The sequence below is a fragment of the Daphnia carinata genome, chromosome 4, assembly GCF_022539665.2.
Source record: "Daphnia carinata strain CSIRO-1 chromosome 4, CSIRO_AGI_Dcar_HiC_V3, whole genome shotgun sequence".
NCBI lineage: Eukaryota > Metazoa > Arthropoda > Branchiopoda > Diplostraca > Daphniidae > Daphnia > Daphnia carinata.
The window spans coordinates 1,715,049-1,729,269 of record NC_081334.1 but is presented as its reverse complement, the minus strand read 5'-3'; the positions used below and the strand labels follow the sequence as shown (position 1 = coordinate 1,729,269).

Here is a 14,221-nt window from a genome sequence, read left to right as displayed (position 1 = left end):
CGAGGCGAAGACGGGGCGACGGGCGAGGCGAAGACGGGGCGGCGGGCGAAGCGAAGACAGGACGACGGGCGAAGCGAAAACGGGACAACGGGCGAGGCGAAGACGGGACGACGGGCGAGGTGAAGACGGGACGACGGGCGAGGCGAAGACCAGAAGACAGGCGAAGCGAAGACGGAATGACGGGCGTGGAGAAGAGGAAGAAGGTTTGTTCTATATCGTAAATGTAAAGAAAAAGAATTACTTGGTGGGAAATATAAGATTGTTGATGTAGCCAAATGTATGAAAGCAATTTGACTTACTTCTGTTGTCCAATGGCTAGAAATACTGTAGGGCCAGCAAATAGGCAGCAGACGGCAAAGAGTTGGCAGTCCTACGGTTGAATATTGAATTTATAAAACAAGCAAACTATACTAGGCACGAGAAAAATTTACGAATACCAATAGAAATTGTGTTGAGGTACATGTCTATGTCTGTTGGTAGGCTAAGTAGAGATTACAACTGCCGAAATGGCTGTTGTTACAGTTGGCACTGCAGCATAAGAAGAATTTGGTGCACTAGTTAGATTACAATTGACAGAAGACCATGAGCGGGTAAAGATTAGAAGAATAATATTATGGTATTCCTACCCACAGTATTTGCATCATTCATGACATTCCTCAACGGAAAGTATCCATTACAAATGAAGTTTCATGAGCTGAACCTTAAAAGCAAAATCCGTGAGTGACATTCTGATAACAAAACATTAGTCTTATACCTCTCAATGAGCACCAGAATAGTTTGATGAATGCAACATAATGGGTTGTGAATAGTTTTTTGGTTTGACAGCTGACATAGTTGATTACAAGACATGTAACATAAAAACCAAGCACTTTGTGGGCTTCACTTGCAAAACACACTTTAGGACGAAAACACACAGAACCACCATTAGATTTGTTTGAATTTTCCCTTGGAATATGACATACTTCACAAAAACTTTCGAACACAGGTTTCATTACCCCCACAGTCACCAAGTGAACAGTAGCACAGCAGCGTCATCTTGTTTTCCAATTAATAACCGAAATATTCATAAAAATTGAAAATCTTGTTTTTTCGAGACGGGAACTGCACTGATGTGAACTCTTTTAACAAACTTCTTGAGCGTGAACCGAACGTGAATGACAAATATGGGGGTGGGGGGGGTGTACCATTTCAACTTATTTAAACAAATGTAGCGATCAAAACCATGAACAGCATTTTAAAAACATAGCGATTTAACATGTTTTTGAGCCCGGTTTTTTTTTTCACTGTCTTCCATTTATTTATCCAAAAACCTAGATATTTCTAGGAAAATACATAATTTGGGTTCACAGTTCAACAATAAGCTAACAATTGCACTTCACATCTAGAAATGTTGCAACTTCACACATCTCTGGATTTCGAGCTAGTAAAAATTAAGTCTTCTGACAATACAATTTTCTTTCTTGAACAGCTGCGATAGTATTTCGGCCATATGTTCCACGGAAAAAATTCTCCACTGAGTCAAAACATCGATTGTGCGTTACCGTGTGCCTATTTCAATTAAATGGATACACCTTCACTTTTCTGCTCCGAATAGATCATTTTGGCCTGGAATTTCGTTTTGAATGGTATAGTTAGAAAACATTGCATTGCGTTATTACTTTAGATCACTTACTTTTTGTTATACGTTCTTTAATTGCGTGAGGCTGTGAAATCGTCGGCAGGCCATATCTGAATGAGGAAGTCAACAAAGATCTTGCAGACTCTTGAATAAACTCAAAACTATAAAAATCTAAAGATACCCTGAAATCAAATTGTAAAGAAAATTAATTTTGTTTTCCAGCACTTCAATTTTTCACTGGGAATCATGATTATATGGAATGCAAAATATTGATAGTTCACAGTAAAATGAACACCTAAATGAATCTAATCAGCTTTACACTATCCAATTACAACCTTAAAAAAAAAGATAAGCTATTTGTCCGCATAACAGAACCAATGCAGACTGGAATTTTAACAAAAATAACGAAAAAAATTGATTACGCAAAAAAAGTTAATCAGTATCAGTCCATCTCTCAGCCACAGAATAACAGAAATGTGATTCAGCCCAATCTAGAAAGCAAAACATTTTTTTGTTTTGTTATTGAAGAATGTATGTGTTCACTACAAACAAAAATGAGTAGTTGAAATATCAACCATAAAATGCCACTTTGAATGGCTGATCCTCCGTCATATAATGTCCTTCCAAAAAGTTATCAAACAGTTAAATTGTGTCATTGGCTGGCCGTTCTATAAGCTAATGAAAAAATGTTGGGTAAGCCCATCCAAAAATTCAATATTAGACATATAATTCTTCTTAGCCTCCTGATTTGATCATCCGTGAAAATGACTGCTGGACAGATTAGCAAGTATCAGTAACATTACATTAGCAACATAGTTTTACCCGGGAAACCCTAAAAGAGAGAAAAAGAACAATTAAGTTGTGTTGCATTTTACTAATAAAAAAGAGTGAAATATTTTGATAGTACATCAAATTTTATCCTACAGCTGGTTTATGGTAAGAAGACAAGTGTATTCATTACTCTTGGGGTAGACATTTTCCAAAGACCTATTTGTCATGTCCCTGCTTTCTTTCAGCAGGGTTCTGCCTAATATGGCAAATGTTTGATTAAAGTTAGAAAATTAAGCTAACTCTGTAGAAATGCATTACCATGTGTAACATATTTGATGATGATAAGAGAATCCTTGTTCCATCGTGCAAAAAGAAGCTATATGGCAGTTGCTGCAAAGCCTGGATGGAAAAATCTATCCATTAGATTGATATTTATGGGATTTTATTGTACAATTTACCTGCCAAACATCTACTTCTGCATAGGTGTTCGGGAATAATCACGGCTGTACGAACTTTGTGCTACAACTTGAATATGACTCGTTGTTGTATCTGCTGAGGGCTTACATTCCCGAAGCTGAGTCTTGCTCACAGTTGGGTAAATCTATCAGAAGGATTAGAATTTTCATTGATGTGACATAAAGGATGTCATCTAAAATAATGGATGAGACGGCACTATATTACGTTGACTTCCTAGACTGCTTCTGCCACGGACAAATCACACCGGCACGCTCGACAGATAGTCAGCTGTTAGTAGTGTAGGTAGATATAGTCATAATTAGTTAACCGATCAACATCTGCCATATTTCGAAATCATCGCCCTTCGGTCATGGTGTATTAGTATGGTGAGACAACTCTTCGTTATAACGGCCTATCTCGGCTGAAGGCTATTTGTGGTCCAGGTTACCTATAGTGAGAGACGCTTAGTGGCCGATATTGAATAAAAAATAAAGGAAAAATCTATTGCCCCCCAGAATCCGGGGGGTAATAGCATTTTGTCTATTGCCCCCCGGAATCCAGATGGCGCTGGCAACGGATACCTGTGCGCCTTTTCTTTTGTAGAATGCGTTGCAGAAAGTGATAATAAATAATTTTTTTATAATAGGCTAAGGAAGGTAAGGTTAGGTTAGGTTAGGTTAGGTTAGGTTAGGTTAGGTTAGATAAGTTAAGTTAATTAGGTTAAGTTAGGTGAGGTTTGGTTGGGTTAGGTAAGTTAAATTAAGTTAAGTTAATTAGGTTAGGTTAGGCTAGGGGTTAGGTACCATAGCTGTCGTTAAAATAGCCTCGCCAGCAGTGCCATCTGGATTCCGGGGGGCAATAGCATTTTTGTCTATTGCCCCCCGGAATCTGTGGGGCAATAGGCGTCACCAAAAATAAAGGCTGCACCTACTTGAAAAATTTTCTAAGTCCAAACAAGGGGATATGTCCCATTATCCCATTACCTGTTACATATCAAAATTAACTTCTAACCTTTGTGTAGTTATACTATCGTGGTGACTGGGGGGGTAATGAAACCTGTGTTCGAAAGTTTTTGTGAAGTATGTCATATTCCAAGGGAAAATTCAAACAAATCTAATGGTGGTTCTGTGTGTTTTCGTCCTAAAGTGTGTTTTGCAAGTGAAGCCCACAAAGTGCTTGGTTTTTATGTTACATGTCTTGTAATCAACTATGTCAGCTGTCAAACCAAAAAACTATTCACAACCCATTATGTTGCATTCATCAAACTATTCTGGTGCTCATTGAGAGGTATAAGACTAATGTTTTGTTATCAGAATGTCACTCACGGATTTTGCTTTTAAGGTTCAGCTCATGAAACTTCATTTGTAATGGATACTTTCCGTTGAGGAATGTCATGAATGATGCAAATACTGTGGGTAGGAATACCATAATATTATTCTTCTAATCTTTACCCGCTCATGGTCTTCTGTCAATTGTAATCTAACTAGTGCACCAAATTCTTCTTATGCTGCAGTGCCAACTGTAACAACAGCCATTTCGGCAGTTGTAATCTCTACTTAGCCTACCAACAGACATAGACATGTACCTCAACACAATTTCTATTGGTATTCGTAAATTTTTCTCGTGCCTAGTATAGTTTGCTTGTTTTATAAATTCAATATTCAACCGTAGGACTGCCAACTCTTTGCCGTCTGCTGCCTATTTGCTGGCCCTACAGTATTTCTAGCCATTGGACAACAGAAGTAAGTCAAATTGCTTTCATACATTTGGCTACATCAACAATCTTATATTTCCCACCAAGTAATTCTTTTTCTTTACATTTACGATATAGAACAAAACCTTCTTCCTCTTCTCCACGCCCGTCATTCCGTCTTCGCTTCGCCTGTCTTCTGGTCTTCGCCTCGCCCGTCGTCCCGTCTTCACCTCGCCCGTCGTCCCGTCTTCGCCTCGCCCGTTGTCCCGTTTTCGCTTCGCCCGTCGTCCTGTCTTCGCTTCGCCCGCCGCCCCGTCTTCGCCTCGCCCGTCGCCCTGTCTTCGCCTCGCCCAGCGTCCCGTCTTCGCCTCGCCCGTCGTCCCGTCTACGCCTCGCCGGTCATTCCTTCTTCGCCTCGTGGTCGCCCCGCCTTCGCCTCGCCCGTCGTCCCGTCTTCGCTTCGTGGTCGCCGTGTCTTCGCCTCGTTTTTTGGTATTGTGTGTGTGTTTTGTAATGTTAAGTATTAACTAACCCGTTGGCTGCCACCCTCCTTTTATCCCCTTTTTTTTGTAGCTTGACAGGGACGGGCCGCGCTGTTCTGCGCCATGGTCTATCTACCATGGGGTGGAGCAGCGCCACTGCCCAAAATTGGCCGAATGGCCCCAGGCAAGGCACCATTAGGGAATCCCTTGTTCGAGACGGCGATGTAGACCTGGGATGTGCCTTTCCGGAAAGGTCTCATCGCCGTTTCAGCCCGGACTATCCTCAGTCCCCCTTGGTCGCTATCCCTATGATAGCGACGTAGCAACCGTAGTTTAGATGGCGTGGCAGCCAACGGGTTAGTTGTAAGTGTATTTATGTATGTACTGTTGTATGTATTATGTGGAATATGTATAGTGGTGGATTTGTGGGTGGAAGGAGGGAAAATAAAATGCTTTGTAACATTATTTATCTTTATATTTCATTATTCATTTCTTATTCGCTTTTATTTTTTATTCTTATTACATTATTTATTTCTTTAGTTGTTTTATTGAATGATATGGGGATCGAACCCAAGTATTCTAGCATGCTAATCAGTAGCTTTGCCATTATGCCATCTATAACTTGTTTTTACCATGATAGGCATTCCATAATAACCTAATGACGAACTTATTTTAACATAGGCATCAAAATCTAAACTACACAGACACAGACAGTTATGTCGCAATGGTAGCGCGCTGTACTGGAATACTGTAGGTTTGTGGTTCAAATCCCAGATAAACGATAAACCAATGGAAACAATGCTTACCATCAAAGGTGGCAAAAACAATAAAGGTGAATTGAGCAAGCTAAATAAATAAAAAAAAGCTGATAAATGTAATGTTTGAACACAGCGAACACAGACAATGAAAGAAACAAATTTTGCAAAAAATATTTTATAAAAAAATTTTTATTGACAATTCTCTGCACATTAGAATTATTTCTGCAACTTTAAAAAGGCACAATAGCCCTTTCAAAAGTTGCCGTCAACCCAGGCAGGGGGAGACGCTGCCTTGTTGACCCACCGGGGAGATTACCCGGTGATTGGCTAAGAGAAGCCGGAAGAAGAGCCGAAGATATGGAACATTTTTACTGGAGCGATTAACCTTTAGTTCGGATTTGTGGGTAGCCACGTCGCCCTCCGTGAACACATCATCGGACTAAGCGGACCCCCACGTCCCCTTTCCGGCCAGAGCCCTCCAAACCTCGGTATATGTTATTTTTAAATATACCGTACAGTAGGGGCATGACCCCCTACGGGCTTATTACGAGTCAAGGGGAAACGGGGCTACGGAAAGGAAGGGAGCCCAGATATGCACTTCAATTTTTGAATTTTAAATACCGTTTGGGGAATATGAATAAAGTGTAGGAATTCCATGTTGTCCATCCAATCATCACAATTTATTCAACGTCTTGCCCCAAACCAAGAACATTTACAGAGCCAGCATTACTTTTCACCTCTATTAAAAAAACAAAAACAACATTAACTATTGAACAGAAAATTATGTAGGTTAGATATAGTTAGCAAAAAAGCAGAAAATGCTTCTTGTTTACTTACAAGTCCCTTTCTATGAAGATGAGTTTAGGCTTTGAAAGGTTATTTCAAACTGCAACTTCAGGAAAACCATCTGACTATCACCAAATAAATCCAAGTTTCCCTGTGCCCCAGAAAATTTCTCATGTTTAATTAGAATGTTAATGCAATTCTAGATAAATCTCCTACCACATTGGAAATGAATTTTTCCCATCAAGCTGGTGCGAACATCAGTTCTTTAAATATAGCACATCAGACAAAACCTGGAAACAAAGCAGAAAGTAACCAGAACTTTTCAATAAGCTATTAATGGCGTGGTATGCTGCACAACAAGTTTTCACCAAGAACTTGTGCTTTTACCTTTCAGAATTCAACTGCACATTGGTAACCATCCTAAGAAGAAAAATGATTATGACAATATGGCACACTTGGCAATATACTGGGATTCGGCAAAGCATTTCCAATTCGCGAGGCAACCATCATTATGGCAACCAAACTCGATATAGCCCCCTGACAACGAACAAATTGACAGTTCAGTAGAGTACTCAGTAACAAGCAATTCCTCCGTTAGATGTCTTCTAAATATAGGTACTTAAAAAAAATTCACAATTTTTTGTTTCATGGTCACAAAAAATACTTGTTGCAAACATGTTCGTTTTTGTTTCTGCAAGTGTAAATGGAGTCAAATGTCAAGTGTTCCATGGCTATAAGGATAGGAGGTATTCAAAGTCCTAAAATAAATGTTTTATAGCATTACCCTAGAGAAAAAAGTTAACAATAGAATGGGCAACGTTACCAACCAATCACCAGACAAGGAAAAAAATTCTTCGAAGCAACTACAAAGCTACATGGCTGCCAATATGTACTGCTCCTATTTGTGATAACTATGTATGAAAGGTAGTATCAGCAAATGGTTTTATTGTTGTTTTGTTTCTAACCTAACCTTAAAATGCAAACCTCCTTTTTCTTTTGTTATTGATGAAGATGGAATTTTCTGTCCTACTTGTTTCTGTCATAGACTGTGGGGTCCACCGTTACAAAACTCCACATCAGCAACAATCGTTTCTCACTGCTCAGAACCTGCAAATGTCGTGAATGAAAAAATTTTAATTAAAAATAATTTAAAAAATAGTTGTAATACCAAGCATTATTAAACGACTTGCCTAACTAAGGAAACCGCTAGAACCACAATGTTTGTCTCCACAATCCTGAAATGATTGAAATGACAAGCTTTGTTTTATTTCATTAATTCTAATTTTTAAAAAAGTACAAAGCCTAATGCATGGTTGACCAGTTTGGCTTGATGCCTTTTTTAAAAAGCAAGAATGTAGCAATAACCATTATCTCAATGTGCCTGTCATGCTTACTTTTAAGGACACGAGTTACCATCCATGATGGCAAGCAAATAAATTCTTCTTGTGTTCATGGTATGAGATGAAAATAATGGCAAAGAATAATACAATAGTGGAATATGGAAGAATGATATTGCCACACATTTATGATCCTTCTTAATGGCCATCTGGCATGGAGATGAGAGAACGAGGGCCAAGGCACCACATCTTGTTCACAACTTGTGATATTCCCTAAAATTTAGAAAGAAACAAACAATGACTCAGCATGAAAAGAATTACTTCTTATAGTTTCTTATTAATAATGTGCCATTCATTTTGTAATTTGAAAAGGAGTTTCAAATATTGTTAGGTATTCTCAAATTAAAGTTTCTTGTGGAACAATGTTTTTGTTAGAATTAGAATCAATGTCTTTGGTTAACAATGTTTTCTTCACGAAACATTCACTCAAGTATTACTTTACCATTGCTGCCTGATGTGTCCAATATTTCGCCCGTCAGATGCACACCACATGTTTCACACACGACAATGAACTAGCAAATGGCGACTGATGGCGGTTCACAAAACTCAAGCAACGTTGCCACATATTTCAAAATGGGCGGCGAATTCAATTTAAGACACAACTTTTTAGTTTTCTCTCGCACAGGAAGATACTATGCAAAAACCAAATTAAAACAAGGAGATGGCTGGTTGTCTTTCGGGTTTACAATGGTAAATTATGTATTGTTGGGAAAGATAAATTCATGTTGCGGCTCTCGTGCAGTAGGTCCACCAACATCAGTAACACACACACACACACACAAATCCGTGCCAATTGTGAAATACTTAACCAACCGTACCAAAATCTGTATTTCTTCAAAATTATTTGGGCGTCGCTCAGAATGAAAATTGGACACAAAATTTAAAGAACAAAAATTATAATCAAGTGAGCCTCAACGCATGGATAGGAACACGTAATGAGGTCAACTTGGGGAAAGAGGTACAGAAGTGAACCCAAAAGCAGTATAGAATCCGATATGTGAACAAATTATTCAATGGGTAAAAGATTATGGGTAAAACAAAAGAAAAATAAAATAGGTAATTCATTGATGGATTTTGCTGTTAGATGTTTCTAGTACGTCGAGGTGGTGGTGGTGGCGATGAGGTATCCTCCTTAACAAGCTCAGGTTCGCTAGTTGTTTTCTTGCCACCACGTGTCCGTTTCGTGGCCGGCACGGCCGGAGGTTCATCCGCCATTGTTGCGGCAGATACTGCCGGGCCCTTCTTTTGTCGTGAACGTTTGGCGGCCGGTGCTTTCTCTTCCTCTTCTTTGGCTGTAGCGGCCAAAGTCTCAATGTCGGGGTCGCGTTCCAGCTGGACAGAGACTTTCTTCTCGGCCGGTGAAGCCGTCTTCCGCGCCGAACGGGTGGATCTGGCTGGCGAATGCGCCGTTTCGGCCACGTCAAAATGAACTTTGAGTGCGCCCTTTGCGCGAGTAGATCGTCCACTTTTGACGGATGTGACTGGCGATCCATTGTTCGCCTCCGGCTCATCTGGCACGTGATTGGCGTGGATGTCGGCAGCATGTCCTTTGCCTTCGTGTAACATTTCTACATCATCCAATCCAGCAACGTATTTATTGGCTTTCGTTTCACCACGACGCCTTTTGCCTTCCGGCGCTTCCTTCTCCGGAACGGAGGCACGTTTGACGGCACCTCGACGTGTTGTTTTCTTCGTCACCTCGACATCGGCTTTTATTGTTCATCTATAATAAGACAGTAAAACACCATTAGGCATAAAAACTCTTAATTCATATATATATTTCATACCTTACATGATTCGTGAGTTGATTGCTAGCATATTCTTCTGACAGAAGCTTCGGAAGAGACATTTACGATTTTCGTTTACGCTCACCATGGATGCTGGTAGACAAGACATTTAAAGTTAAGACATTTTGCCCAATTCCAACAGTTTTGATTCTTACTTGTAAGTTGTTATTGCACGAGAATGCAGCGACGAAATCCGCCGTCTTTTTTGCTGTCGACAAAAACGATAGTCTTGGCATCACCGAGATCTTGTAAAACTTCGATCAGCTTAGCTCTCTTATCTCTTTTCGAGCACTGAAAAAACAGCTGTTCAACATCCGGATTGGTGCCACCGACAATGCCTGTTGTGACGAATACGTAGTCTTCCATGTACGTCGCAGCCAGCGCTTGTACGTCATCTGGGAACGTAGCCGAAAACATACAAACACGACGGATTCCCTACAGAGAAACAAATAGTATTACATCAGTCAAATCTCATACTCAAAAACCATCGAGGACATACTTTCGGATGCATCGTTGGATGATTGACAATCTTTTTAACATTGGGACCGAAACCCATATCAAGCATTCGATCAGCTTCGTCCAAAATTCAAAACCTGACTCCCGAGAAGTCAAATACTTCACGGTCGAGAAAATCCTTGAATCGTCCCGCGGTCGCGACAAAAATATTGCACCCAGCTTGAAGATTTGACCGCTGATGGCTCGTGAGAGTTCCTCCATATATAATCACAGACTTTAAAACCGAGCTGTAGGAGAATTTACACGCCTCGCGGTGAATTTGAATGGCCAATTCACGAGTAGGTGCGACAATTACAACTTCTGGCTTTTGCCCCATGGCATGAGACGCACCAGCAACGCCTTGTTCTAACAATATGTTCATAACTGGTACCAAGTACGCCGCCTGCATGAAAAAATGTAAAATTTTAGATGACTTAATCAACGAATATGACGAAGGGTTTGTTGAGTATCTTAGATGCAATTGGACCTTTTAGTAGTCGCAATCACCGGCGTGCCCACTCAAAATTACTTTTACTTCAACTTACCCAGTTCATATCGACCCATTCGAATCAAGTCAGTACGAGGGCATCAAGATTTCAAATTACACAGTGTTAATTAATTGTACTGCCGTTTTGCCAGAGCCCGTGACAGCACAAGCAATTAAACCTCTTTTGGCAAACTACAACTGAAGCTTTTCTGAACAGGTGTTGGTTTTATGTAGTCAGAATTCTTAATGTTTTGAAGTAGTAGTTGGCGCAGGCTGGCTTCTTCGAATGATATTCTGTATTGAGGTACATCTTTTTCTGTAGCCTAAAGCAAACCCAATAGATAAGTTAAGAAAAATATAGTTTTGAGGAATGGCTTACATGGAGGACGACTTTATCAAAATTGATAAAGCGTTCCCACACAGACGATGCCCTTAAACAGTTCCTTTTCATCTCATGTCACAGCTTCTGGAATGCATTGCTCATGTGGCTTTCCATCTTCCGTCAATTCACTGAAGAGATTCAGGCAGCCTTTCGAGGTGTGGTCAGCTTCATTACACTAGGAGTAAAACAATGAACATTAGAACATAAAATATTTTTGTGAAGATATAATTGATGTTTACATTGTAACAGTTGCTGCTACCAATGCTTCCTCCTTGAGGAAAATCCCTTGCTACATTGCCCTCTTCTTCATTAAAAATGAGCACTAAAAATGATGTTTTTTTTTGTTTTTTGTTTATCTCCTGGCAGGTACGACTTCCACCACCGCCACGACCCTCTTGTGGACAATCCTTCGAGAAATGTCCCCCCTTCCCCATACTACAAAAAGCACCAAGAAGTTAAGTTCGAACACATGTTTCGATATTTTCATCTTACTTTGTGACGTCAACGGACCACTACCGCCGCCCTCACCAGCTTGTGGACACTCTGGCAAAATGTCCTTCACACTGTTAAACAAAACCATAGTTTAAAGTAATCACACTAGGAATACAAGAAAACACTTCCTTATGACCCTGGACAGAAAAAATGTAGATCAGAATGAAACAAATTAGATTATATAGAGGTCAAGAAGTAAAATCTAGCGAGGACGGTCTATCTAGCGAGTAAAGTAGACAGCAGACTACACGCGTTAAGCCAATCTAAAAGTATGCCTGAAAAAAAAACTGTCCGACGAGCCACTGTTTAAGGTGCCTCTTGTGGACGCAAAAGTCATTACGAGAAATTTTATCCACCACAAATTAAATGTTTTTAAACATTTAAAGTACTTATCCAAATGAAAATTTAACTTAAGAAAATTAATATGTTTGAGTAATACAAAGTCGTTATTGTGTATTATTTTCACAGCGCAACAACCAATAATGACTTTATATTACTCAAACATATTATTTATACCTGAAACAGCAATTATTCTCATTGCTATTAGAATTACATTCATTATAATTGCTGCAGCACAAAATGGAAAGTTAATAGTTAATAGTAATAATAATAAAGTTAAGTAAGTAGAATATAACAAAATAATTATTGTATGTCATATTTTAATAAAATAAAGTTATAATTTAAAAAATTATATATTTATATGGCTAAAATGCGTAAAGTTGTATTTAGAAAATTAACTAGGAATCTGGCCGATAGATGGCCATAGCTGTAAAAAAGAAAAAAAAGGCTGAATTTTTTTTTTTTTTGGGGGGGTAAAACGGATTGCCATAATTAAAAAGGATTCGGGCAAAGTGCATTGGTTGATTATATTCTGACACTTCAGTGTCTAAACCATGGAATAACCTAGAATGATCACCATTGTTGCCGTTTCTGAAAAATTTCCTTTTATTCAGCTGTTCTTCTGACCAAGAATGTTTTAATGGCTTGCTATATTGTCAATGTTTGTGGTAGAACTTTTAGGCGAGATATAATTAGTTGTGGCATGCAAAACACAGGGTTGATGGTTTTAAGACTTGATTCACCGAGAAGAGAGAGACCTGCTAAACCGAATAGGGTGTGAAACGGATCGGGCATATCATTAGGACGGTCACTGAATCCGCCTGTTTCGACATCCTGACAAGCCATAATGAATTTTCTTAGTTGGTTCTTATCAAGCCAATCCAACCGGCCGATAATACGCAGGGAAGCAACTACCCACCAAGAGTAGCATACGTCGGGCAATTTCTCGGGGCGGCCATTCAAACCTAACAACAAACGGCTCATTTAAATATGAGTAAATTCCTGGGTTCCCCAACACTGTGGACGTTACCGCCACTGGGCAATTGCCGCTCACACAACCACCAGCCCAGGCTGTCGGCTTTAATTAAGTGTAGGTGACCCGTAATCGAAAGCATCCCAACGCAGCAATATACTTGACTATCATAAAGGTAAAAAAAAAAAATTAATGAATAAAGTTTAACTGTTCATTTACTTTTTCATTTATCTGGCTTACCCAGCATGACTTTCAGATCCAGGCCTGCATCCAAAGCCTCCATCGAAATTCATGCATGAAATTACAAAATTTACTGCGTCATCGATATTCATAGCGTCCAGCTTTCCCTAGAGAGAAAAAATAAGGACAGAAAACAATGAGTTTAAGAAAGACCAAATAACATAAATAAATATATACCAAAAGTGCCAAGCAAGCCACAGCACACATTGAGAACCTTGTATCAATCTCACCCCACTGGTCACCACAGAAACTTCCATCACTGTTTTGCAAGTTCACAACATATTTGGTAACTTTCTCACAATCAATGGCATCAAGTGCATCATACAGACATAAGATCTAGCATACCATAATTGAAAAAAAGATTAATTAACACATGACTATTTAAAGGCACAAGAAATGAAAACCAATATTCACCTGAACAGCACTCAAGGTGTAGAGTAGGTGAGGATCATGATCAATACTTGCTCCTACACCTCCATTATCATGTTGGCACTGTTTTATAAATTCTATAATCCCATCTCTATCCATCTCACTTAGCTTGCCCATTAAATCCATTGCAGTCAAACTCCAATAGATTCCATTCATTCTGAGATACTCTGTCATACAGAACTCATAATCATCTTTATTAGTTCCGTAAGCTGCCAAAAAACTTGCATGCTTTGACAGAAGAAGATCCGGAATATCATCATCCTTTGGAAGTACTATATCGTTCATCAGAAGAGCCTATTAACACATTAGAAACCTTTATTATTAAATTTTTAAACTTGAAACTATACTAATGTAATTCAAAGGTACCATAATCTAGATGATGGGATGTAAGGAAACTCTTTATTATGAGATTAAATTTATCATACACACGAAATTTTGGGATTTTCAGTTGAATTCAAATAATAAAGCCAATCGCTTATTGAAAACGAACACTGTAACACTGTAAGTTGTTGAGTGTTAAGCGTGTTTTTCTTTTTTCTTTTAGCAAACAGCAGACGACGTCTGTGTTTTAATCTAGAGCCAAATCAAAACAGAGACAAAGTCATTACGGGCATTTAAAAAAAACGCATTCTTTAA

The 14,221-nt window shown here is 39.2% G+C and overlaps 1 protein-coding gene and 5 long non-coding RNA genes across 6 annotated transcripts; 1 reads left to right on the top strand and 5 right to left on the bottom strand.

Annotated features, from left to right (window-relative positions):
• Positions 1-299: 299 nt before the first annotated feature.
• Positions 300-1,066, bottom strand: LOC130694836 (uncharacterized). Its single transcript, XR_009002160.2, has 4 exons — positions 755-1,066; positions 627-700; positions 438-554; positions 300-370 (listed from the first exon to the last, which is right to left on the bottom strand). It is a non-coding gene; the product is annotated as an uncharacterized LOC130694836 (long non-coding RNA).
• Positions 1,067-2,116: 1,050 nt separating this feature from the next.
• On the bottom strand, positions 2,117-3,054 carry LOC132087925 (uncharacterized). The gene is made up of 4 exons (XR_009420883.1): positions 2,848-3,054; positions 2,708-2,788; positions 2,526-2,645; positions 2,117-2,450 (listed from the first exon to the last, which is right to left on the bottom strand). It is a non-coding gene; the product is annotated as an uncharacterized LOC132087925 (long non-coding RNA).
• A 685-nt stretch (positions 3,055-3,739) lies between these two features.
• Positions 3,740-4,827, top strand: LOC130694834 (uncharacterized). The gene is made up of 5 exons (XR_009002158.2): positions 3,740-4,132; positions 4,187-4,260; positions 4,333-4,449; positions 4,517-4,587; positions 4,677-4,827. It is a non-coding gene; the product is annotated as an uncharacterized LOC130694834 (long non-coding RNA).
• A 1,406-nt stretch (positions 4,828-6,233) lies between these two features.
• Positions 6,234-7,667, bottom strand: LOC130694832 (uncharacterized). The gene is made up of 6 exons (XR_009002156.2): positions 7,535-7,667; positions 7,388-7,475; positions 6,952-7,322; positions 6,781-6,854; positions 6,616-6,715; positions 6,234-6,517 (listed from the first exon to the last, which is right to left on the bottom strand). It is a non-coding gene; the product is annotated as an uncharacterized LOC130694832 (long non-coding RNA).
• An 86-nt stretch (positions 7,668-7,753) lies between these two features.
• On the bottom strand, positions 7,754-8,538 carry LOC130694838 (uncharacterized). Its single transcript, XR_009002162.2, has 3 exons — positions 8,404-8,538; positions 7,959-8,174; positions 7,754-7,799 (listed from the first exon to the last, which is right to left on the bottom strand). It is a non-coding gene; the product is annotated as an uncharacterized LOC130694838 (long non-coding RNA).
• A 3,993-nt stretch (positions 8,539-12,531) lies between these two features.
• LOC130694824 (geranylgeranyl transferase type-2 subunit beta-like) lies at positions 12,532-14,111 on the bottom strand. Its single transcript, XM_057517931.1, has 6 exons — positions 13,952-14,111; positions 13,571-13,879; positions 13,334-13,492; positions 13,157-13,263; positions 12,974-13,080; positions 12,532-12,908 (listed from the first exon to the last, which is right to left on the bottom strand). Exons 1-6 carry the CDS (start codon positions 13,952-13,954, stop codon positions 12,592-12,594), a joined length of 1,002 nt encoding a protein of 333 aa, XP_057373914.1. The 5' UTR covers positions 13,955-14,111; the 3' UTR covers positions 12,532-12,591.
• Positions 14,112-14,221: the final 110 nt, after the last annotated feature.